Source organism: Sinohyriopsis cumingii, chromosome 11, assembly GCF_028554795.1.
Source record: "Sinohyriopsis cumingii isolate HCF-2022 chromosome 11, ASM2855479v2, whole genome shotgun sequence".
In the NCBI taxonomy this organism is placed as follows: Eukaryota; Metazoa; Mollusca; class Bivalvia; order Unionida; family Unionidae; genus Sinohyriopsis; species Sinohyriopsis cumingii.
In genome coordinates, this window is record NC_142971.1 from 76,954,570 (window position 1) to 76,977,984 (window position 23,415).

At 34.6% G+C, this 23,415-nt stretch overlaps 1 protein-coding gene across 1 annotated transcript; it reads right to left on the minus strand.

Annotated features, from left to right (window-relative positions):
- Positions 1-262: 262 nt before the first annotated feature.
- LOC149788792 (uncharacterized) lies at positions 263-6,219 on the minus strand. The gene is made up of 3 exons (XM_089973551.1): positions 5,202-6,219; positions 3,202-3,318; positions 263-309 (listed from the first exon to the last, which is right to left on the minus strand). The coding sequence occupies exons 1-3, from the start codon at positions 6,217-6,219 to the stop codon at positions 263-265; spliced, it is 1,182 nt and encodes a 393-aa protein (XP_089829677.1).
- Between the last annotated feature and the right edge of the window lie 17,196 nt (positions 6,220-23,415).

Sequence of the window (23,415 nt, forward strand, 5' to 3'; positions counted from 1 at the left end):
AAATAAGCGCCAGAGAAGACTCAACATTTTACCATCCAATGGTGGTGTGGAAAGGTGACAGATAACTACAGTCAACGATTACAATTTTAAGGTCACAAAATATTATGGAAAGGTCATAGCAATAATAAAGACATGACATTACAAGCTCTGTCTAAATCAACTTATTTTGATGCCTATTTATGTTCTGTCTTATTGTCTTTCTCTCATTAAATAATTTTGTTCGTGTTTTTATATAGGCAGTCTACATATTCAGCGACTTCAGTCACTGCGGCATGTGATTCTTAAGGAAATCAATTATTTCTCCTTTATCTGTAATAGAGAGAAAAAAAATAATATAAGCAGCATTTCCCATCCTTTATCACTGCTCAACATGTTGTGATCTTAAACCACTTCATGTAACCATCTAAGGCAGAAAAGATATTTAAAATGATCACAGTATCAAATTTTATGAACAGTATTCATACCAGACACAGACGATCTTTTTTGTGCTGGTGTTTAATGGCACATAATTAAATGAAATACTATTTAGTATGAAGGCAGAGACAGCAAAGTAAAATGCCCAGAAAAATTTAACTGCTGCTGATCAGAGATGGTCTGGACAGGATTCAAATCTGCACTACTCTGAATCTGAGACCAGCCTACTGACCACTGGGTCACAATTGCTTCCAGACACAGTAAAATAAAATAAGCGATATAAAAAGCATTTAAAAACTGGACTTCGAAGGCTTGACCATTATCATGGACTGCACAGATTAGAAATTTGCTGAAAATGTATTGTGTGCAAAAGAGTCACACTGGAAATAGTTACTGGAAATTAATAAAGCTACATATTTCAATTCAAACACAGGGAGAAAAAAAATCAATTGCATTCCAAACTGGAAGCAAATAAATTATATATAGAGAAAATATGGAAGCACTTACTTGGTAGACACCCGCTGTTGCAATTAGTGTTAGATGTACTGACAGTGAAGAAGTCTTTGAAGACCTTTCTTAATTCATCAGTTTCTTCTGGAGACCAGGTTACTGAAAGCATTCACACAGTGTCAATCATTATAGTTTGATGACTTGTATGCATAACAGGCACACAGACAAAGTGGAGTGAAGTTGATTCCAAATTCTGTAGGTAGCAACTTTACTTGAATGATAAGCTTTGGATGCAAGTCAAATAACTTTACAGACATAAAGTGAATATAAACAATGAAGTTTCATGGATCAAGCAGACTGTATTAAGATTATGTATGCATCACACTTTTTACACTCTTTTTCAGTTTGCAGAATAATATAAATAAATTTTAATAAATTATCACTGTGAAAAACTGGGCAGCTCATGATTTATTGGTAATGGAAGTGCATGTGGTTTCTATCTTTGCAAAGAACTTATGTTGTGGTTTTGTAAAAGCAATCAGGGCAATGATGAAAGTGATCAATATGATAAGAATGTATCTTCTGAGCCACTTGGGCGTGATATGACATACCCTGAAACTTTAGAGCTTATAACAGTGATTTAAAAACTTCACTATTGCTAAGGATAACCATTATCTGGCTATGGCACAAGAAATGGTATCATTTACTCAAGCCACATAAACATAATTACTTAAGTTTTGGGACATGAGGAAATAATTATATTTTTCGTGTCACAAGATTAATGTGCATTTAAAAATTATAGCATTTTCAGTTTCCCAACTCTTACAGATACAAAAAATGTCAAGAGAAAATTGGCAAGATCACTATACTGCACACAGCAGTGACCAGCTCCTGTTCATTTACTATATCAAGAAACTATTATAAACTACAATGATTGCAAATGCATATTATTATTTTGCATGTGCATATTTTCAGACTTGTCTGCTATAAAATAAAAGTAAACAAAAACTTCTATAATTCACAGATTGCTTTGGAGTTTACCAGGCGACCGGTACCATAATATAGTGCACAAACCAGTACTTACACAATGCAAATGGGCAGACTTTTGCTTTATTCGTTGTCTTTACTAAATCTCAATCTTCCAAATCACATTTAAACAAAGACGTAAATTTCTATTTTATTTACTCTGACCCACGCGCTCAAGCATTTTTTAAAGTTATTTCAGAGATACAAGTGATACAACAACATGATGTAAAACATATGAGATTACACAAGTCACATAACCAGCATATAGTATTATTCACTTAACTGATGATAATTGTTGAGACATTTTAGTTTTGTGTTTTCAGCTTGCCTTAACACAAATATGTAACTTTCAACACAGTATTCATTCCACCTTTGATTTTGGGCATCTGGTTGTCGCAGTGTTTCCTTTTGTTTATAATTGTCAGATTTGTCCTTGTTTTCTGACAGGAGACCAGAGTAATTGTTTGATCCATGAAACTGCCATGTGATTTTTGTCTGGCGTTAACCTTTTGTACTACAACATTACTCCACACAAATATTAACTGTTGGAAAAACTAAAGTAGGTTGAGCAGGATGTGATGCTCTGCATAATAGTGGAACTAAATTATTTGGCCCCCAAAATTATATGAACTGACTAACTGTTTCTCTCTTGAGAAATTCTAAAAAAGGTTCATTAATGTTGGAAGCTATATAAGTGAATAATCATTTAAACTATTTGCTCATTAGATTTGATTTCAGTGAGTGACATGTCATTGTTACTGGGCTTTTTCGGATTCTAACTTACTAAAAAGTTTCCAAATGGTTTTCAGATTATTCTAATATCTTCAAAGGTTTTTGCATACTGGTATTTTTAGTTTGTCAATTTTGGTTTTGCATGTAAACTAGCCATAACTGATGGCATTTACTATTTATCTCCTCCTTTTATGGCATCTAAAATCTCAGGTGTGACCCAAAAAATGAGTGCTCTCAAGCTTTCAAAGCAAATATACTTTTTTTCTGTGAAAAATAATTATACAACTACAACAATCAGATTTTACTCCTAAATCTTGCCATAGATAACATATGTGTACCATTAACAATGTTAACAAGCACGCTTATGTGTATGGAGTCAAATATAAAGCTGTTCTATTTACAGCACACTGCACTGTATGACTCTGTTACATTTATAGTGACTGCCTACAGAGCCACATACCCTGTGAGGTAAAGGACTAAAGAACATTTATCTTAAAGCTTGAAGGAGCTTAATTCAGATTTGCTTTAGAAATAGTACAGTAGTATTTAAACAACCTACAGATACACAAAAATATGTACCTTTGACTGGCTTCTTTTTTATCCTGGATCCTTCTGGCCTCTCTGGTGGTATGGACTTCCCTGGTACTGAGGACTGCTCCAAAATCTCTGGCAGTTTTCTAGCTTCTGTTGAAGTACCTGACAAAAATGTTTTACAACAAATCAGTATAATTACAAAGCCTAAGATGGTTTCCACCAGCACAGCTGGTGTCAGACAACAATGCGACTTCTTTGGGGAATTTTTAAATTTTCTAAGAAACGAGCTTGACACTGGCTTATATTACACAGGATATCTAATAGTTATCATTACGTGCACTGATCCAGTTGATTTTCTGTACATTGAGACTAGGTTTCTCTCCAAAATAGGAACTGAGTGTCGAGTATGCGCCACCATACTGAAACTGTGGAATGCCACGTATGACCTGACCATCTTTGTCAGAGTAACATTACTTTCCATGTTCACCAAGTCAAAATTTAAAAGCCAAATGGTACTTTCTAAACATATTTGTATTACATGATGATTTGTTGCCTTATTTTCTTTTATTTATTTATTAAACTATGTGCGAGACATAATCCAAGTATGTACAGTAATAATCGCCGATCGAGGCTGTATTCTTGTGCAAATGGCCTTGAAACATTATATAAATGGGGGCCAATGTGGTTTGGAAGTATATTTGATATGATTTCAGCATGCATTCTGTACGTATCTGCAACTGTTTTTAGACATAACATATGCCAATACACCAATATCTTAGGCCCTATACATGGATCACTAATGATATCATTGCATAAATGTCTGATAGGACCTGGTGTAAACCAAAACTGAGTGAGTAAAAAAAAATTAGACCCACCTGTCAGGAATTCACTATGCATCTTTTAGTCACCCATGTTTCCGATAAAGTTACGAAAGATTTTTCTTGTTACTTGTATTTAAAAGTGAGTACTTTGAAGGGTACTATATCCACCCACCCCATAATATCTTTTCTTCACCTTGGCTTTTGACCTTTTCAGCCCCAAATGTTTCTCCCTTCACCAAATAAAATTTAGATATGGCATGTGGTCTAAAAGTACAGTGATCATGCAGAAAAAAGTTTCTTCATTATGTAAATATGATCATGACCTCTGACAACAAAATCCCCATATTGGACTAGCTTCTTCCTTTTCTCAAGTGCAAACATCACAAAAGCCAAGTTATAGAACCTGCCATTTTGTACCAAACTATTTTCTGGACCTTATATTGATGTCACCTGAAAATTAGAATTTTGTGACTACAAAGCCTTTTCTTGCCAAAGTGCACATAACTGACAATGTTTAGCTAAAGCATACTGTATGTGGTGTTGAGCTCCAGTCGTGTGGAAACTGTTTTCTTCTCTCCCTCACTGTGATATTGGACTATCACCTTTGAGCTTCTGACTAAAACTAGATAGGTTTCATCCTTCTCTCACATGTAAGCAACAAAGTCTGGATAATGTACGAGTTATTCAACAAGTTAGTTTGTGAATATTATCCTCCTTCTTTCAGTCCCCGCATCTTCCTTTTCTCTGTACATGACCTATCAACATTTCATCTCAATAAAACTAGGTTTCTTATTTCTCTAAATTGCCATCTACCTCCACAGTATGGTAAGGTAAGATGGATAGGAATTAAAATTAGTGTACATGAAAAGGAGACACATGGACAGAGGGAGGAAGCATATCCAAATGATACAAACTGAAAGCTTATCAAGTCTGTAGGACAGCTGTCAGTATTAAGTATACATCTGGGTATAATTGATTTAAATCCAAATGGATTAAATGTTAATGTCAATGTAAGAGTTTAATTAAAAAAGGACTAACTGTATGTCACAACTGTGGGGAACTAATGCAGCCTCACTTTGATGTCAGCTCCAGTTGACAGAATGTTTTAAAAATGCATTTACTGAATACATCTCTGACGTCTTTTTCATGTCAGTGACATCAATTATGAACTAAATCTGTGGTGATAAAAAAGCAGTTACCACTGACAAAATAAGAAAAAAATACCTTTGTCAATGTTATCCAGCAGCTTTCCCATAACTCGAACCTCTTTTATCCCAATCGGGCATTGGTAATTATCCCTGTTGATGGCTGCCTCATGACCCATATGATCCAGGAAAATCCTTTGGTGTTCAAGACTCATGTCAAGACTTGCATAAATGGTTGAAATTCTGTGTCTATTTTTTGTAGCATTTATCTTCACTTGAGCCTGGATACAAACAGCTTTAACTGAATGACACACTGAGCAGTGACTATTGGAAGATTTTGTTCCAAATAAAAAGATGTTGTTCTCCTTGATCCCATGTGCTTGTCTATGTGTAACTAATATCTGAATAGGTTCTATTATATCTTCAGGAAGTAAAACTGGAACAAACTTCCTTCCTTTTCCATGAAGATAGGCTAGCTGAAACTGACCAACAAGATATTTCTCTGCATCATCTTCAATTTTCAAAACTTGATCAGATGGAAGCCAAACACCATCTTCAGCATCTTCCCACTGTGAGAGAAGCATTCGTGATGGTTCTTCACCACGTCTCCCATTATATAATGTGAGCCGGCAAACCACCAAAGATCTCAGCCAAGCATACTTAGAGATTTCAAATTTTACAAGTTTGATTTGTTCAGATATAAATGTTTTCAGTTTCTTTAATTCCTCCTCTTCAGGTAACTGTTCAGGACGTCGGGATTTATCAACTGAACTGGAGATGCACTGATACCTTGCATTCGAGAACATTTCATGTGAACAAAATGAATATGCCAATTGAAATTTCTTTGTTTTATCATATTTATCATCCTGCATTGTTTCCGTATAGTATCCTTTCAGAGATTTGATAGTTCTCTGGATGATAGCATTCAGCGTCAATTTTAACCCATTCTTTTCTCTCCCTTCTTCACTGGTTTCCACCATTCTTTCAATTGCTTCTCTTAAAACTGATAAATGACGCCTTTGGAACATATCTTCTGTGGTAACAATTTCTGATGATATAGATTTAAATGCAATAAATAATCTGGCCAGATCCCTCATTTCTGACATAACAAACTGTCTTACTTCGTCTTTTTTCCCTTTTCATATCTTCGAAGGCAAAAGTGTCGATATCCAACTTGCTGGATAAGGGAATCAGTGCGACACAATTCTCCAGCCTCGTTAGTCCTAAACTTGTTCAGGATCTCTTCCATAAACTCTTTATCTTTGTGAATGATTGTGCTAGCCAAAAGCTTTGGCTTCATAGCATCTGCAGTTAAACTGGTGCAAGTTTGCTTATGCTTGTAAAAGGAACGGTTTGACACATTCTTAAGCCATCATCATACTTGGGTTTTCTTTCTCTCATGAACTGCATTTTATCAGTTTCATTCATTGCTGGTTTCATCATGAATTTAAGATTAAATTGGTACATTCCTTCCCTTCGCTTGTCCTCAAAAAACTTATTTTGCAATTGTTTGGGCAGCAACATAGCAGTCTTTACTTCCTCCTCAAATTTGTGTTTTCTCAGGATGTGTCGGTTGAGCTTTCCACCAGTAATTATCTGATGGCAATATATGCAATAACGGCTAGCTTACTGGAAAAGAAGAAGATATTTTACCTTATTTAGCCCATTTCCCCCTGAAATGACCCCATGGTGAAACCAGAAAGTTCTAACAAGAGTCTCAAGATGGGTCGGAAGCTCAACTGGTCAAAGTGTACACTTAAATCTTGTTACAAGTAGCATAGGTTCTGATATTATCCCATGTGGATACTCCAACATTTAAAAAGGAAAGTGGGTAGTGAATCAAATTTCAAAATTACTACACATGAAGTCATACTGGACATCAACCTAGAAAGTATTTCATTGGGAACAAACTAAGCATCACTTTGAAAGGCTGTGAAAACTACCCCAAAACAGTTCTGCAGAATGAATTTTGAAGGCAAAACAAACTCCGATATCAGGTTACAAGTTTTTGGCATAATTTAGTTCTCAAATTTCAGTGAAGGTAGTATAAAGGCTCTACTCTATTTCAAAGGGATGAGCTAAAATTTAACTTGTAGTCATCCCACAAATTCTAGCGATTTTAAAGTTGTTTCAATCAAGAATTAATGATAGAAAAGTGCACATGGATATACATATGATGCTCCATTGTCCCAATGTTTGACATACCAACCAAAGCAAGACCTTGTCCGTAAGGCAGTTAATACTGTTCGGTAAGATCATCTTTTCAGCAAGCTATAACAAAATAAAATGTAACATTATTGTCAGCTTTAAAAATGCAAGAAGTGTTATCTGATGTGATGAAGGCAATATTATGTTCAAACTAAAATGTTTGTACAGTACACTTAGACCTACAGTTCAGTTTCAGAAAATATCATGCAAACAGGTGGCGTGTATGTCGGCTGTTTGGGGAGTTATTTTGTCATTTTTATTCTAAGTGGCAGCAGTCATCTCTTCTGCTGTGAGCAATATTAAAATCAACATTGCATTTTGTCCAATAAATATAACGGTTGCCTTTCCTGCTTTTTTCACAGACAAATCCGAGAATCAAAATATTCAATTTTATAATTTCATGTCAATTGTTTGCATTAGTTGGATATGAAACGTATTGGTAGAGTAAAGCCTCCGAGGTATTCCTGTAGGTTTGTCTGGTTCTCTGACCAACTCCACTGAATCTGATATGAAAACCCAGATCTAGACCAAACCCAGAAAAGCCAATATCAAGAGTTTACTGCAACAATCATATTTTTATACAATCTGCATTTATTTAATAAATCCTTAAAATAAGAGTCATTTCAGTAAGGACTGTTCCGTTAAAACATACAGGGGACCCAGGTAAGGTACTTTTAAAGTGGAGTACTCACCCATAGATGCAATTTAGAATTTTGTTAACATTTTAATATGAACTATGTGAAATCAAAGTACCCTGGCATGTATTTTTTTTAAAACCTGCCTTCCCTGGGTACCATGTATGTTTAAATGGAACAACCCTAAATGTTTTGGTCATATCATAAGGGATGGAGTGTATGCATAGTCATCAAGTCATCTTCATTGGGGGAGAGATGAAACTATGGACAAGACTGCTCTAAGTAATATACAGCCTAAATTATCACAGCTATATACCAATTAGAGGCAGCAGTGCAAAATGATGCTAAGCCCAGACCGTTGTCTTTGAGATGAAATAATGCCCACAAATTTGGTCATTTTTCTTACCTGACAGTTAAGGTCACAACTTTTAATGCCATTATCCAGGTGACTACTCCTTCCGAAAGCAGCAAGCTTGTGGCAATTCTGACTTCTGTTATCAAGCTGGCCATTCTGGCAGACATCATTAAGGTAAACATCCTGCCCACTGCCATCAAACTGGTCAACATCATCGAGCCGGTCACTCTGAGAGGCATCATGGTGGTCAACAGTCTGACCGATGTCGTCAAGCTGGCCATTTTCACTGACTCCATGAAGTTCTAAATTCCAAATGGAGTCATCAAGCTGGCTATTCTGACTGCATTCACCAAGGTTAACATATTGATTGCTGTCATCCAGCTGGCTATTCTCACCAGCTTCATTAAGTTCAACAATGCAACTGCTGTCTTCAAGCTGACTATTATGACTGGCATCAACACTCTGAATGCTGTCCTCAAGCTGGTTAATCTCCCTGTCTTCATCAAGTTCAACAATCTGATTGTTGTCCTCAAGCTCACTATTCTGACTGGCATCACAAAGGTTAATATTCTTAATACTGTCCACATGCTGACTATTCTGACTGGCATCACAAAGGTTAACATTTTGACTGTTGTCCACATGCTGACTATCCTGACTGGCATCACAGAGGTTAACATTTTGACTGTTGTCCACATGCTGACTATCCTGACTGGCATCACAAAGGTTAACATTTTGACTGTTGTCTACAAGCTGACTAGTCTGACTGGCATTATAAAGGTTGACATTCTGACTGTTGTCCACAAGCTGACTAGTCTGACTGGCATTATAAAGGTTGACATTCTGACTGTTGTCCACAAGCTAACTATTCTGACTGGCATTATAAAGGTTGACATTCTGATTGTTGTCCTGAAGATTACCATTCTGAATTCCACAATCGTTATCATCTTGAAGATCACTGTCAGAATAGTCATATTCTAAAACAAAACAATTGGATGAATTCAAGTCATCTGCAACCTGAGAACCCAAATTTGAGGCTTGTGTTTTTTTAAAAGCATGGAACATGAAAAATATGCCTAAAATAGTTTTGAAAAAATCAATTTAGAAAAGTAAACAAAGATATTATGTGAGGATAATATAATACTGATGGAATTTGGTTATAACTTAAGTATCGATATACTGAAACTAGTTGGGCAACAAATATCACATTTCAATGTCCTTTAAACAGAAGCATATGGCACAAAAAAGCATTTAACAAACATCTAAATGCACGGGAGTCAAACATTTTGTCTGAGTTTAAAACCCAACTCTTCTTATATTTAGCACTGTTAAGAATATACATGTGCAAAATTTTGAAAAGTGATTTTTTGAATTTTCTAATTTTTGGATAGATTATTTCTGGATTATCGAGACAAGTTTTATAATAATTTTACACATTGATCACCCGATTTTGATTCCCAGATCTGGAACGAGGATTTCTTGATCAATGGAGCAAATTAACGTTTAGGAATTCCATTCCTGTTGAATTATGTCCAGATACCAAGGTTTCCGGTTAAACATCATCTGGATTAACGAGGCTCCTCTGTATATCCACTAAACTGAATCCCAAAACTCTGTGTGTGTGTGTGTGTGTGTGTGTGTGTGTGATTTGGATTTCTAACAAAGGTTAAAAATGTTCCTGTCATATTGCAACAATATCTGCAGTGTGGCAGTTTATAGTGATGTCTAGCACTGGGCACCATGCCATAGATATGTAGCATGATGTCCCCCCAGTCACATTATCCTGACACCAGGCCAACCAGTCCCAAAATTAACCTCTTAATGCTAACAGCCAAGCGAGGCAGGTGCTAGTACCACTTTTTTTTTGGAAGTCTTTGGTATGACTCGGTCGGAGTTTCAACCTGCGACCTACCACATCCAAGGTGGACACTCTAACCACTTAGACCACTGAAGCGGTTCCTCAAAACAGACACAAACTAACAATTTTGAATCTTAATATCACCAAAATCTAACCTGGTCAAGGACTCGAATATATTTACATAAAAGAAAATTTTGGATTAATTTATGTAGTAAGGTTTCACTGCTTCATGCTGTTAATCTGGTATCAAACCAATTATTACAACTTTGTCTATGCAGAAACAAACACCAGACTGAATAATGTAGTGATGGATAATTGGACATGCCAAATTTCCCAACTTTAATTAAAGTGGGGACAAGTCAGTTTTGGATGACAACCTGCCTCTTGATGGGAAAAATACTGAATTCTTTTGTGTGGTGCAATTGCCTTTTTGTCGCATGCTGTGTTCTCCACATTTCCAGCATCCAGCAAGCTAGATATAGATATATCTCGACCACTTTACTTGAATTTAAAATTTATCTGATGTTTATTATGGTCTCCTTATTGCTGGTATATCAACACGTGGATTTACTCATTTACAAATTAAAACCGACATGATGGGTAGTTGTGTTACCAAATGACCCCAGGTAATTGCTTGATATATATTAATGCAATAGTAATATCTATAATTTCAACATTTTCAAGCTCATAATATTTGGTTTTCCAAAAAGTGTGCTTTTCCAAAGTCAATATCCAAAATGAATTATTTCAATAAACTCTTGTTCATACGAGTAATGATGACTTCATTTGTGTGAATTTCTGTAAATCTCAATTTCAGTGCAAATACCTTCAAAAATAAGGATTGGAGATTTGATCGTAATTTACTCCGATGAAACTTCTGCTGTCATATAGGAAAAAATTACTATGTTGATGTTTTGTAATTTTTGAGATATTTGTTACGCTATTAACAGTGTTACAAGTCAAAAGTTCAAAATAACTTCATACAATATTTGAACCTGGCAGCTCATGATCCAAAACCAAAGCTGTCTCATCAACCTCCCTTAAAAAAAGCATAATTTCAGATTTAAAACCCATTAAAATTTTAGTATTCAAATCCTATAAACTAAAAACAACTGTATTGTAGTCTCAACACTTTTAACATACTCTCTTTGTAACAGGCTCATCACAGGTGGATCTATTTGTCTTTATACCAAGCAAATAAAACCATATATAGTTAATCATACAACTACGTTGATTCTAAGATCCAAATGGATCCATCTGTATAGGAAATGGGACTAACTTCTTAAATGGAAGCGTACTCATGAATGTAATTTTTTTTGCAAAACCACAAATATTTATATCAATGAAGGTCAACAACACAAACTTGCACTAAACAAATACAAGAATTCTATGTTTATAGGAGTTTTTAATACAGTGCACTTCAATTTAAGAACCCCTCAATAAAATGGCTTTGCATATTATGAGGACATGGTTAAGAATATTTTTAAATTAGCTGCATTTAGTTCCCATTGCAGATTTTTCTTTTGCATTACATTTTAGTTCTTGACTGCCAGATGATAACCATTTATAATGTGCTTACAAGAATAAAATAAACAAATTTTATGTTATATACGTATTATAGAACATACTGATACAATTGTTTTTAACAGACCTTTGAAAAATGTTTTTTCAACACACTAAAATTTCATGAACTCTATGATCCACAATGTAACGAGAGATCACTGTACAGTTCAATTAATACCTGCCCTTTTCATTATTATTGAGAATACCCCAGATTAATTCCCACAACCTGGGTCAAATGAAATTGATAACTAAATTTTTTTCTGTTGTAAACATTCAATGATTTTTTTTTGTGCAAAAGTCTGGATGATGCATGTAATACATGTAGGTGACTTAAAATCAGGATATCACTTCTACTTTCTGATCATTCCAAATGGGGAATTTTGATTGGAAAATCCAGTCTCTTCCCATTTTCCTATCCTCATATCCACCACTTTTGTATGCTTTAATGAAATGACAGCTTTGCTTACCACTCTGATCCACTGTCTGCTATTTCACTGTCAGTGACACTGTAGGAAACTTTGCCTTTACATTCTCGATGGGAGTTTCTCCTATAATACAAAAAGGACCAAGAGCCATCTAGAGATGACATATTCTCTGGTATTATGTAACTGTACCTACTGAAAGTACCTCATGGTCAAGCACTCTCACCTTTCATAATCCTCGTGCTATCGTCCAGTACTCTCACTCTATATAGAATAACAAGGGCTTAATACATACATGGATTGGAAACTCTAAGCCCTTGTATTATATTGTGTTCACTACAGTCATGTTAACCTGGGTTAAGTCCACAATGATCCTTTCTACATAAAATAAATTGTTTGATGTCAGTCATGCTGACCAGTTAGAATTAAACATAAATTTCACAAATCCTTTTCAAACTTTCAGCAAATTACAATATCCTGTGTTGATATGTATGATAGTAATTATATCCTTTAGCAGTGACAAAAGTGTATTATGAGGAGAAAAGTATCACCAAAGACCAGACTTTTATTTATGAAATCCTTTCACTTTTAACCAAATTTAACCAAAATTTAAAGTTCAGTTACCAACAATGTATAAAGATGATCTCATCAGAACCTTCCATTATGAGACAATACTTGTACCTATTTAAATGTAATCAGTTTTGTCTTAAAACAGGCAGCATATGCCCTCTGTCCACGTTTTTGCTGTCTCTCAAACAAAATCTTGCAAGATTTTAATGTCATGCATTATCTCATTGCAGCATTGTGATACTGATCAGGTGTTTCCATCCCTGAATGTACAAGTCTCTGCTACTTTGAAAATAAATATTTAAACGAAAAATTCCTAACTATAAATAGCTCATCTGGACTACTAATACATCTTTAATGATTTTGGAGTTCTGCTCTGAAAACTAAGGTCTGACTAATAATAATGATGATAATAATAATGCTTCATTTAAAGGCAACTCATTTAGTACATACTACTCTCCCACAAAGCCTTCTGCTTAAACTGTGAAAAAATTGTATACAATATTTAGATCATTAAAATGTCTGTATTATGGCAATAATCAGAGCTGCAAAACATGTATGAAACACTTTTCTTAAAATAACTCTAAATTATAACTCTTTCTGATGTTTGAGGAATATTGTTCCATATGAGAGCTCCTGAATATTGCTGAGTCCTTTGGAGGTTTCAAACTTTGGCTTAGAAAGTCAAAGATTAACTTCAAAAACAGAATTTAATTAATATTCATTTGAGTTTGTTATGAATAATTCCTTAAGTTACTGTAAAACAATTTCCTTGAAGAGACTTGTACACTAAAATTCTTTTTGGTAATCAATCCTAAAATAATCCAACCATTTAAATTGGTGGAAGATAGGCTTGCTTGGTGCTTCGAATAGTTTTGCCAGAATAATTCTTCCTGCTCTTCTTTCTGTAATTTTGAAAGTCACTAAATATCGAATCTGGAACATTTTCCCCAAATAGCAACACATTAGTCAAAACGTGGCGTAATATAATGATGCATACATAGGCAAACAGACAACTGAATGAAAAATTAAACATTGAAGTTTAAGAAATGTGATTAGCAAAATACACACCTGCACTGCTGCCAAATTTCAGAGATATAATAAACAATTTTGAAGTTCTATCCAGAAACGAAAGTGTGGACAATGGCTGGAGACACATAAACATGAAAAGTATTTAAAGATATAGAGATATCCAAATTTGGTTTTGAGTTCTACTTTGGAAACGAGATAGGTCAATGAATGGATCAAGAGTCCCTTGAAGGGACTGACATTCTATTGGCTAAAACAAATTTCCAAGAATTCAGGATAAGACCGTCTCTTCCTTTAATATGCTATTGAAACCATTGCTGATATTCTTCAGCAATAAAAATATTTTCAAATCTGTTCTTGTCATGAACATATCAGATTCCAGACTGGCACTATTTTAACTGGGGACCAGGAATACGTCATAAGAAATCTTTTGGTTAAAGCCATGTTAATATATCTTTCTGTTTTGGAAGATTAACGATAGGATTTTCAAAGATGTGTGCCATGGCTGATATAGTGGACATCAGATTGGCATCATTTCCATATAGATAGCAAAACCTGTTATGAGAGACCGCCCCTTCTGCCAACAAAAAAGAGTGTTTCAAGACAGGTGGTCTCTCATAACGGACTTGCACAAAAAGACCAGTTTTTAAGGCCCAGTTTAAGAACAATTTAAAGAAAAATAACCACAATCACTGTACATATTCTATTCATTATTAAAATTTCTTGCTAAAATATTGTATGCATTTATATAAAAATAAAGATATACTTCTATCATTAAACATGGTATCGCATTTACATTTGAAAATCACATGCACATGTATTAGCATATGAAATCGTTTCTGATTTACTCATTCTTCTTTATAACACTCTACATTTGTTTTACCAACGTTTAAACTGCTATTTTGTGAGTGGTCTGCTCTTTTTCACTTCTTTCAGCTACAGTAATTATTTTCTCCAGCATTAAAATTTGTCATTTTTGTTGGAGGTTCTTTCATTGTTATTAATGTACTATGTGTTGACATTATTTCTGCTCAGTTGTAAAATTAACTGTGATGATGATTTTGAATGGGTTTGGGGAAAATATGAAAAATCTGTACATGTGCATAGCATATCTAACAATTAATGAAGTAGAAAGAAACAGTTATCTCATCCAGAAACAGAATCATTTACTCAGAGAGAAAAGTCAATGGCTTAATTCAATGAAGACACACAGGAATTAACTCTATAAACTTGCACAAACTTGAATAGATGATGGCTTGGTCACTGGACGTAATCACTGTAACATCCAGAAAAAAACCCAAAACATCACAAATCTTTAACACAATCAGTCGAATCCTGCAAACAATTCTCACTTGCTGGTTGAGAGACAAAGACTTTATTAACCATAACAGCATTTATATAATAAAAACGATCTGTGCAATACGACTGTGGTCGGAAATGACGTGGTCACTCATAACAGTTTTTACTATAGTACCAACTATAATAAGTCTTCTGATGAAAACACAATGTAAATACATCCAGGTATCTAGGATAAGTAATTTCTTTTTAAGATGGTCATTTTGGCAGCCATATTAGAAGCCAGATAGGCACAATTTTCCTTTACGACCAAACAGACATTGTCATTTAATCAACCCCTGATTTGATCATTCTTTCAGAAGGAATAGCCACAACAAAATTTTCAAAATGGCCACTTTGGCAGTCATACTGTTTGAATGGCATCATCTTCATTTCAGACCAACAAGTCACTATAAAAGTTGCTTAGTAAAGACTCCATGATGATATGACCATCCATTCAGGAGGAGTAGTAATAATATTTTGATGATAGCCACTGTTGTGGCCATAGTGGAATAACAGACATTTTCATTTAGGGCCAGCTAGACATAATAGAAGTCTTCTGGTGAAAACTCCATGGCAATATTACTTTCATTCATGCAGAGAAGCGGTAATAAGGTGGTCACTTTGGTGGCCATAATGGACATTAAATTGGTACCATTTTCATTTATGCTTGAGTAGACATCATAACAAGTCTTCTGGTGAAAACCCAATGGCAATATTACTTTTGTTCAGGAGTATTTACATGATTTTGAAGATGGGCACTGTGGCAGCCATAATGGTCATCAGAAAACACCATTTCCATGACCACCTAGACATCGTCTTCTAGAGAAAACACCAGGCTGATACGACCATCCATTCATCAAAAGTAGCGATAACAAGATTTTCAAAATGGCCACTGTGGCATCCAAAATGAACAGTAGGTTAGCACCATTTACATTTAGTACTAACCAGACATTAGATTTTGTAGTCTTCAAGTGAAAGCCACATATCAAAATGACTTCCTGTTCAGGAGGGGTAACAATAAGATTTTCAAGGTAGCCACTAGAGCAGCCATATTGGACATCAGATTGGCACCATTTTCATTTTGGACCAAGAAAAAATCATAAGAAATGGTTCAGTGAAAACTTCAGCTGCTAAGACCATCCATTCAGGAGGAGTACTGATAACGTGATTTTCAAGATATCCAGTGAAGTGACTATTCTGGATCTTGAGCAGAACCATTTTCACTTATGACCAATTAGACCTTGGGGTGAATACGAGTGCAAAGCTTCAGAGCAACACTCAAATTCATTTTGGATAAGCAGCAATAACAAACTTATGCTGAAAGGTATAGTACTCCTCATGATGCAAGGAAATATGGTATTAAATGACCCTGCCGGTAAAGGTATCTAAAACATCAGAGCTAAATCAAAATCTAAATCTAATAGTTGTTAACAACAGATGGACTGAATGATACATGACTGACATGATCAATCCTTAGTATGAGAAAAATCAGACTGTTTCAAAAGGAAAAATTCTCACGGAAATTCTCATATTAATTTTGATATGACCTAATAGACTTTCCTGTTCATATGTACCTGAATGCAGATGATAACACATGAGTGTATGTAGCAAAGCTGCTAATCTCTGGAATAGGAGTAAAACTTGCAACTTCTGAAACAGGACATTAAAATGGTAAATTCATGGAAAAAGTCTCAGCATGTTACTTCCATTGCTGGATACTTTTCAATATATTTATCCTATACATTAACTTTAATACAGAATCACTATGATATTATTGCATAACTATAAAAACACTGTAAATTAACTTATCTTTAATTATTTCATTTGAGCTATTTTAGAAATAACAAAGGATGTTTTGAATAGGCTTGAATTAATGGAGGGAAAGAGAGGAACAGCTATTTAATGGTACATGAAGTCATCTATTCTAATGTATGGCCTGCATGTTGGGCCTGCCTTGTACGAGGTCATTTACAACTACCTTCCAAATTTCAAGAGTGTGATAAAAAGGTATGAAAATAAAAGGAAAGTAAAGACTTTGACACTGAGGATAATCTAGGTTGTGGGTGGGCATAGATATACTACTACCGCTGCCAAAGTTATTGCACTGTCATGATTTTGCCAAGAGCAGCTTAACAAATAAGTGTAAAATTAATCAAAACTGCACTTTCATGATTCTGCCAAGACCGGCTTAACAAATAAGTGTAAAATTAATAAAAACTGCACTGTCATGATTCTACCAAGACCGGCTTAACAAATAAGTGTAAAATTAATCAAAACTGCACTGTCATGATTCTGCCAAGACCGGCTTAACAAATAAGTGTAAAATTAATCAAAACTTTAATGAGGCAACACACTACAATAATAGATTTCTTCTCAACAATCCTTATTATGGAAGTTTCAAACTTATTTTGCAGAATTTTTAAAATTTTTATTAAATAATACATTTTATGGTAGTTATATAATCAAAAGACAGCAACCAAATTATTTGGATTATCAGTTTCATGTTGTCCTGATACATGCAACAGAGTACCACAGGGTGAATATGAGCTCAGCATTTTAATGCAATAAGTGTTGTAAAATATCAAAATTGTCAGCAGAACTGAATGATTATTTTTCAGAATAAAACAATAGCATGATAAACTACAGGTTTCAAGACGTTTGGCAAGGTTTTCCAGCTTCTGTCGTTACCTTGTGATCTAGAAAATAAATGCATAGGCAACATTTATTGTTAGCAATACTGGCCTTGAGCTACTGACATTGCAATTAGTGACATTATTCCTTTGTCTATGATAAACATGTACCAAGTTGTGTTGAAATCTGTCAAGTAAAGCTTAAATTATCATGCAGAAACCCATACCACAGACATCAGCCATCTTGTAAGCTTTTCTGGTCTATGACCAATGGAGTTAGATGCTAAAAATCTTCAAAGTGTAATCATCTTACAATCTGATTTATTAATACTGTAGATATACTGCAATGAAATTGTTCAATGAAATACTACAATCACAAACATTTTTAAACATGCACCTTCACCAGTACAGCTGTCATCGACTATAGTGAAATCATCTGCAGCTGACATCTGAAAGAAGGAATATAAAATTCATTATATCAATAATTTATCTCCATAAATCTTTGCTCTTTATTAAAAACAAGTGAAAGTAAGTACAGTACAATGTATAGTATGGCTCTAAAATAGTACAAATTTGAAACTATTCCCCCAAACAAAATTAACATGAACAGTACATTATCTACCACCTAGTGCTAGGGCTCAATCAGAATGGCCATTGAGACTTGTTGACTGCATTTGATATGACAGATGGTTACTACTGACCTTTTGCACTCAAGAAATTTCATTGCTGTCTGATTTGCTTCAACCTTATAAGAGTCAATTTTATTCCCCCCCCCCCCGCTTCCTTTTTGCATAAACTGCATAAACCACCACAATGGTTTTCTCAATGATACCAATGCTTGCAGGTAAACACTACATTAACCTAATGACAGATCAAGTAAGATCATGGGCAACAGTATAAAAAAAGATAAACATTTAGTTTGAATATTTAAAAACAACTGCACACAATGCAACTGCAGAAATTGCTACAACTTGCATAATTGTTCCTCACAGAGGATAAGGACATGTGCAAGTCTCTTGTTTTTGTAAGAATCATTGTCCCATGACCCTGCAGCATGTCTGAACATCTTCAAGGTATGAAAATGAATTTGTTACATAAGCAAAACTTACCTACTCATCTACGCAGCATTTTTATATATTTTAAATTTTCTTAATAATCATTTTACATTATAAATTGGGGTTAAATTTCACAAAAAGATGATGATGAATAGAGAAGTGATAATACTTTAAAGCTGATTACATATCATGAAGTAAAACCTACCAAGAAGTCTGTGAGCCAGAATGTGTTTGAATGTGACAGGCCTAGCAGCCAAGGTGTGAATGCATAATCATTTACACAATGAACATGAGAAGATTGGTCAGCATTCTACTGCAAATTTAAATAAATGATTGCCTGATAGCTGGTCGAAGATAGGTTTCAGACTGGTGAGTCATAAACTGTATAAAGACTCAATCTATTATCTCAATCATGTTTCCATTAGAATACAGACAAAAAAAATGACAGAAGTAGACATGCATGAAAAATAACATCCTTTCCTCATTCACAAAAACAGTACATTTTTATAAAATAAGTTATCTATGGTACAGCAATAAATTCTCACCTTTATTTTCTTTAGTGGTGGAGATGTTTCATCACTGGAAAATGGGTTAGTGACATCATCATCTGTAAAAATTGGTTGAAATGAATCTTGCAAGTCATATCTTCATCAGATATGTGGCAAATCTTCAAGTATGAAACTAACATCAAATTTTGTACTTTTAAATGGCAACCAATTATTATCTTAAGATGGCTAATGAATAACATAATAAAACTGACTGAAGGAAATGTACTTGTCTGAGAAGAAATAATTAATAATTAAATTATTTCTGCTGTTCCTTCACAACGCAAAAAGTGTTGTCTCCTTATGCATTCATTAAAATGATATGACAACACTTCTGTAAAAGGATAATTCTTGACAACACAAGGCTCAGGTGGGCTCACCTGGCTTACATAACAGTTGATGATTTCACTAAGTTGAGGCATTGCAAGAACACAATATATGTCAATTATTTTGAAAACTTATTCATGTCAATTAAAGTTTTTTTCCAAATTCAATGTCATCCGATCAAAGCAACATCACCCAATTAATTTGTGCAAATCTAATTCATTATTAATGTTGGTCAAGACTCAGAAAATACTATTCCATAAGAAGACAAGAGCTGGACAAGAACTATGATAATCTTGCTAGTGATCCAACTTGCAATGCTACCAACCTCAGAGTACCAAAAATACTGACTGTTTATGACAAAAATACTGATTTTTAACACTTTAATGCAAATGTAACTATCTACAACATCAACAACCATCAGTAAAGTAGACAATAAATTACGTAATTATTTAACATCATAGATGCATTTGCTGCACTCTTGTACATTCTAAACAGGCATCCTGTTCCATTTGGGTGCCCACAAAGAAGGTGCAAGAGTGCAACACATTCACACTCAGACAAATGATGTTTATAAGAGCCTTTTCCACACCTTGTTATTTCAATCATTATCTGAATTCTGTGCAATATTTTTTCTTTACTGTACTGTTTTCGTTCTAGCACACGTGTAATCCTTTTTGTCTGGAAAAAATGTGCGAAACAAATCACTAGCAACACTAGCAACTAAAAGAGGAAGGTTAAAACGAACTTCCGATTGAATTGCATCAAGGTTCTCTCTGGTATTTTTAAATGCAAGTTCAAGCTGTGATGTTGATGACGAAGCATCAAGCTGATGTTTATGAACTTTTTCATGTTGTTTTGTGTATAGGTACCGCCATGCTTTCTCATTTACTAGATTCACATGACAGCACAATTGTCTTTCCAGTTGTTTTCTTTTTTTTACTGGCGAAATTTCTGCTTTACCTGCTTTCCTTTTTGACATGACTAGAAGTTAAGTACTACAGAGATGAGACAGTAATATCAGCAACTAATCTGCGCAATCCAGCCTCGATTTCAAATGATCCAAATTATATTTTAGGACTCTAAATTCCAATATACATGTGATACATTTACTGTCAGAATGGAACCAGGTGTCCATTCTAAACAAAAAATTGCAAGGACATTTTTATTTTTTATTTTAAAAAGTCAGATTTTTACCCCCAAAAACATACACATGCATTCAGGTCAAAAATACAGGACACTTGGCAGCTATGAACTTGTCCGAGATCATTCTGATAGAAAGTCTGATTGAAAGCTTGATTAAGATTGGCTCAAGGTGGTCTCCATATTAGTTACAACAGTTGATGGATGGGCAACAGAAAAAAGGACATATAACGAGATAAGCTAATAACTGACACACTTGTGCAAGAAAAGAATATACATTAAGGGAAGCAATTTAATACATAATATCAATTTACATCTATGAAATAAAGCTAAATATTTATCCTGAAAAAATGACAGTAATTTCCGGTGTAATTTGTTTTAACAATATGATGCATTGTATTGACAAAGCCTAAAAATCAGCATGGTGACTGAAATTTTTTATTTGAAATTTTTTATTTTCAGTGTATACTCAACATACTTTACCCGATTTTTATGACAGAAAATTAAAGCTGTAATGACAGAGAAAATTCAATAAAGCAATTGAACCAGAATGCATAAAAAACTTAAGTAAACAGACTGTTAAACTTCACAAAAAAATATGTGGCAGAAGCTGTATAACACACATGTACCAAGGTAAAATTTTGGCAGATAAAAGATGATATGCACTTGATGACGGAACAGGACTGCTTTACTCTGGTCAGGTGAGATTACCAAAACAAATCAAGTAATTTGTACAGAATGTGACATAATTAGTAAGATTTATATACATACATGCCAATCCTTAGCAAGGAAAAAGTGTATTCCAAGTGGACATGAAGAATAATCCAAGCAGAAAAAGAGCAATCCACATATCACATGATAATAATTCAATAAGCATATATACAAAATGATTTATTTACCCATCTGGTCTTTTAACGTCAATTACTGCTTCACGTTCTCATACGTAACACTACTAGCTTTCCAACAGACTGTCATGTTGCATTTCAAAACACCTTGTACCAACTGACACCATGAATGTTTTGCACACCAGCAAAGCACTAAGTACTGGGTAACTGAGCCTGGATCTGAATTCAGTTTTATTTTTGTTAACATACTGAACAATCTCTCACAGTCAGCATTAGAATGGTAAAGAACCAATATTCCTTTCATAACCTGACAAAGAAAAGCAAAATATATATCTTCCAGTGATTGGGTCTTTTAGCTGGGAAATAAGGTGCCATTGCACATCAATTCTGCATGAATGCCAGCTTGATACTTCAGGAATTCTCTTAATTTATCAGCGGCTTTTCCTTCAGCAAGGTGCATCAATGACAGGGCAACCTGTTATGTACACTGATGGAGACATTTTCAAAATATAGAATGCAACTCCTTTATGAATTCCAGTCATCACTAATGCATTATCAGCTGAAAACCCCATACAGTTCTGCCAACTTATATATATCATGTTTCTTCAAAGCAGTATCAAGCAAATCAAAACTGTTTTCTCCAGTGGAATCTGCTGTTAATTCTGGTAATGAAAGAAGAACACTATGACTTTGCCCTTTTTGTTGTCAAAGTCTCTTACACAGACTGGGTACAACTCTGTGTCATCATAATTACTACTCCTGTTTGTGGCAATACTAAACGGCCCAGATTTCATGGCTTTTGCTATTTTAAGTGAAGTACCTTCCGCTAAACTGCGAACAGTATTAGATGATTTTGTTCTTTCACATGCATATAAATTTATTTAGGCGAAGTTATATTTTTAAAAAAAATACATGTATATTTATTTCAAGGTTGGCATGCATGATTATTAAAAAGAAATGGTATAAACGTGTTTGAAAAGTAATTTATTTAATTTTCTGTTTTCTTATTGTTTCTGCCGATTGTAGATTTGTGTATAATTTGATAGAACAATGACAAGAATTAAACAAACATGAGTTGCTGTAACACTACCTCTCCCTTTTGACATTTTATATCAGTGCACTGGTAATTACATTTTGACTTTGCTTTGAAGTTGTAAATGTGTGAGTGTGTGTGTGTGTGATTTAGATTTTTAATGTAGCTTTAAAAATTGTCCAGTCATATCTCTATGATGTCTGCGGTGTGGCAGTTTAAAGTGGCAGTCCTAACACTAACCTCTTCATACTGAGCGCCTAGCGAGGCCGCTGTTAGTACCATTTTTAGAAGTCTTTGGCATGACTTAGCCGGTGTTCGAACCCATGACCTCCCGCATTCGTAGCGGACGCTCTAACCACTAGGCCACGGGAGCGGTCAAAACTGTAAATACCTAACTCATTAAAATGTAATCCCAGTATGACAATGCAATGAACAAATAATACAGTTCGATGCTAATACCATAAAAAACGAGTTGTAGTTTGCTTTGGTGTAAGTGACCTTACACCATACCTGTCAGCTTTCACACCAGGAGGAAAAAAAAAAATCTCCTGATTTTTGGGGTCACTCCCCGTCTACTTTCCGATTTCATAGTATCTTCCAAATTTTGCAGAGAACTCCCGATTATTACATAATGTCTTTGACACCTGTGAATTATTGTTGTGACGAAATAATCACTTTGCTACAAAGAATTCGCTTCTTCACTAAACAGAATGTTAAGTTTAAACATTATTCACGTAAATTAATGA

Coding starts and splice junctions, on each gene's coding strand:
- LOC149788792 (XM_089973551.1), bottom strand. CDS start 6,219: ATGAGGGATCTGGCCAGATTATTTATTGCATTTAAATCTATATCATCA. Junction 3,319..5,201: donor GCTGGATAACATTGACAAAG/GTATTTTTTTCT, acceptor CATTTTTGTCAG/GTACTTCAACAGAAGCTAGA. Junction 310..3,201: donor AAAAAAGAAGCCAGTCAAAG/GTACATATTTTT, acceptor TCTCTATTACAG/ATAAAGGAGAAATAATTGAT.